The following is a 3528-nucleotide window of genomic DNA, read 5'->3' as shown; positions in this document are numbered from 1 at the left end:
AAGTACGAAGAATGAGCACGTGGTCAGAATAAGGTCTATGTCCTTTTTGAGCAAAGTGTAACTCATGCCTTCTTCTCTTTACACCTATCGATTCTCGATATCATCGATAGTACTTGCGGCTCGGAAGTCCATCTGATCTACCTATTTCAAAGCATCTTCCGAAGCCACTTCTCATTCACAAAATCTGATGATTTCAACTGAATGAACAGACTACCCTGTGACCCCAGCACTAATGTGTGCCCTGATTTCATGGATGAAAGGTATTGTGCCAGTTGAACTGTTTTCATGACAGCTACCACCACAGAAGCCCAAGCGGCAGTCGGTCTCCACACCATCTAGGAAACCACTAACGACACCCTCTGTGCACAGTGGCAACTACAAGTAGCTGAGGATGAACACCTATGCACTGAACAGAAACGTTTGGCTGAAGAAGAAGAACGTCAAGTCCAAGCTGTCGGCTTGAAGAAGAAATTGCGCTAGCTGAGGAAAAGAAGAAGAACTGCAGCAAGTACCATGTACTCCCTGAACGTCCCCCGCCCTACAGCAGCAGAAGATGAGATACTAGTATCAGATTTCACCATGCAGAAACTCAACAAAGGTCTGTATGTAGAGATATACTACTGGACCAATGACGGGCTAGATGACGCTCTCACCAACTATTGCACCAAGGACAATGATGGAATGGTGCCCACCATGGGAGAAGACAGGTCCACAGCTTGGGTCAGCGTGGCAGCCATGAGGCCCTCAACCAGCGTAGTACCAGATCGCAATCTCACCACAGTAGACTTCGCACAAGCAGTCCCACACATGATCAACTCTCTTGAAGAGAAGGGTTGGCCCAAGCAAAGAGTCCTAATGCTAGCCTGCTTCTGGGGAGCAATCATGATCCATAGGCACTGGAACTCGAGGGACAAGTCAGCACACAAAGGTCTGATGTTATTCCAGGAAGAACAATGTCGGGCTTGGCACAATGTGATTCCCATTCCAGCAAATGCTTGGGACATATCCATCATCAATGAGACAGTGATCACATGCATGGTGGACAGAGTCTATAGAGATGACCAAAACAAACAAGATTTAAGTAATGACTTCAAGGTATGTAGTGCATCAATGTCCCTACATTGACCCTTACTGACCAATCTTTTCTTTCCCTCCTCTAACCAACGCTCTTTATCATCACATGCTCACTCATCCGCTCCCATCTTGTTACTCAATTGGTCGTGTCACTCTGCATTTGCCTTCCCCTTCGTTCTTGCGTTCACCTGCTTTTCTGTGGTTGTGGTTGTGGTTGTGTTTGCCTTCACCTTTGGTCCATTGCAGCAAAAGAGTCAACACTCAAGCTCTCGCAATGGGCCAGTTGAACCCTCTTCCAACTTGTGCGGAAGACATTCTAAGCACTGTCTCCCCGAATCACAAAAGATGGTCAGCATCCCCAACAAAGAAGTCCTCTGCCCCACACAACACTCGCATTTCAACAGGTACCTGCTTGGTTTTCAAGGCAGTGCACACAGCACTCGCTCCCCAGCAGTGTGTGCCACCTGCCTGGGGAGAAACTCACACAGCTTCATTGAATGCACTGCTGAATGACTCTGGGACAGCGCCTTCCCCATGGTTGCCACCCACAACAACAAGACAATTACTCCTGCGAAGCTCAGACAACCATTATGCATTGACTGGCAATGGTCGGCAGTTGCTCCAGCTCCTCCACAATGAGAGACACGTCTGCTCAGGTTGCCTGGCTACCACCCACAGAGCTCAGAACTGCCCTCAAGCTCAGGCGATTGCATCCAACCACACCATATAAGTTCGACATCTGGGAATGAAAACTGCATGCATTCAATCTTCTTGCCAAATATCCAAATCTGCCTCAAAGGACTCCAACATGGCTTTGTTCTCAACATTCCCCGCATTCACACCATACAGACTCCACCTATAACCCTTCTTCCAGTATATTCCTTAGCGCATTTGAAACTATTCTCAACTGAGAACTTAACACCCGGGCATTACATCAGCCCTTTCTCCCAGCAAGAGCTACTATCCCTACTTGGCCTGTTCCAGACTTCTCCCATCTCCATCATTCCAAAACCAGGGAAACCTGGCAAGTTCCATGTCATACAAATTTTTCATTCCCCATGCCATATCAACAGAGTACACCAACCCATCTATCAACTCGAGCATCAACTCAGATGACTTCCCTTGCACATGGGGCACCTTCGACACGGTGTGCACCATCATACAGAGTCTACCACTGGGGTCTCAAGCAGCCACCCACGGTATTGCAGAAGCATACAGAACAGTTCCCCTGCATCATTCACAATGGGTGTTACAGTCATGGTTGCCCCCCTATTTCTTTTCTCCTATTGTTACTCGTGTACTACGTCATGACCGCACCTAACCGTGCCATCACTAGGCTAGTGTCCTTTCTATATCTGTATTACAGCATGATCGCCATATGCCGTCACTAGCTGACTCATATTTCTTATCTCTGACTCACCCATGACGTCACCCCGGCTGACTCATGTTTCTTATCTCTGACTCGACTGATGATGTATGTAAATCTGCCCTAAACGTACCTACGTCTATATAAACCGGTCATGTATCTAGATAGGACTTCACTTTAATCTACTAGGTTTTACCTGCATTATCCTTCGCTTAGGACCCCCAATCCTAAGTCGTCTGATATTGATATTCAAGCCAGAGACACTCTCTTTGACTTGTCTTAAGAACCTTACATTTGTGAGGACACGATCCAGCCTTAGGCATACTCTATCGAGTACCTATCATCGCGCCTATCCTAGTCGACCTACAGTTCACCGTAACAATGGGCAGCCATGGTTACACAGTTACCAGGGGGAGGTTTTCTGCATGGATACTTGCATTTCCTTTGGTATGGGACCTTCTGCTGGCATCTACGGACACGTGGCTGACACAGGTATTGATATTCTACGTGCAGAAGGGCTTGGTCCCATGGTTAAATGGGTGGACGACCACTTGTTCTTCTGCAAGCGACATGAGTATTTGGACAGCTACAACGCCTTTCGAGTGCATGCTCATACGATGCTGGCAGCCAATGGTCAACTGCAGACAGGAGGAAGACTATGGTTCAAAGGCACTGTGCAGGAAGACAGCACCTTCAATGTCTATGCAGAGGACTGCACCTTCCCACTACGAGATCTCTCACTCACTTCCCCATGCTCACTTCACAACTCCCAGTTCAACTTCAGCTTTGCAGATATCAACCGTGTATCTGTCCCTCTGGGTTTTCCTTGGGAACTCACCAAAGACACAGTGTTTGCCTTCATGGTATTATACCTGGGGCTCATGTGGAACTGGTGTGAAACTCACAGTCCAGCTATCAATGGCCAAGAAGACGAAGTACCTTGCAGCGATCATGGAATGGTGCTCCCACATCACACGATCTCCTCAACGTTCAATGGCTGTATGGGAAACTCTTACACTCCTGCTTGGTGGTACCCACAGGAAGAGCCTACCTCACAGCTATGGAAACCATGCTCAGAATCTGCGGTA

The 3528-nt window shown here is 47.8% G+C and overlaps 1 protein-coding gene across 1 annotated transcript; it reads left to right on the top strand.

Annotated features, from left to right (window-relative positions):
* Nucleotides 1–609: 609 nt before the first annotated feature.
* Nucleotides 610–969, top strand: BJ212DRAFT_1209507 (uncharacterized protein; the record flags this gene model as incomplete). The annotated part of the gene is made up of 1 exon (XM_041329200.1): nt 610–969. A coding segment is annotated over one exon (360 nt), but the record flags the coding sequence as incomplete, so codon positions are not given.
* Between the last annotated feature and the right edge of the window lie 2559 nt (nt 970–3528).

Source organism: Suillus subaureus (assembly GCF_016647635.1).
Source record: "Suillus subaureus strain MN1 chromosome Unknown BJ212scaffold_206, whole genome shotgun sequence".
NCBI classification, from domain to species: Eukaryota; Fungi; Basidiomycota; class Agaricomycetes; order Boletales; family Suillaceae; genus Suillus; species Suillus subaureus.
This window is presented reverse-complemented; position numbering and strand designations above follow the sequence as displayed.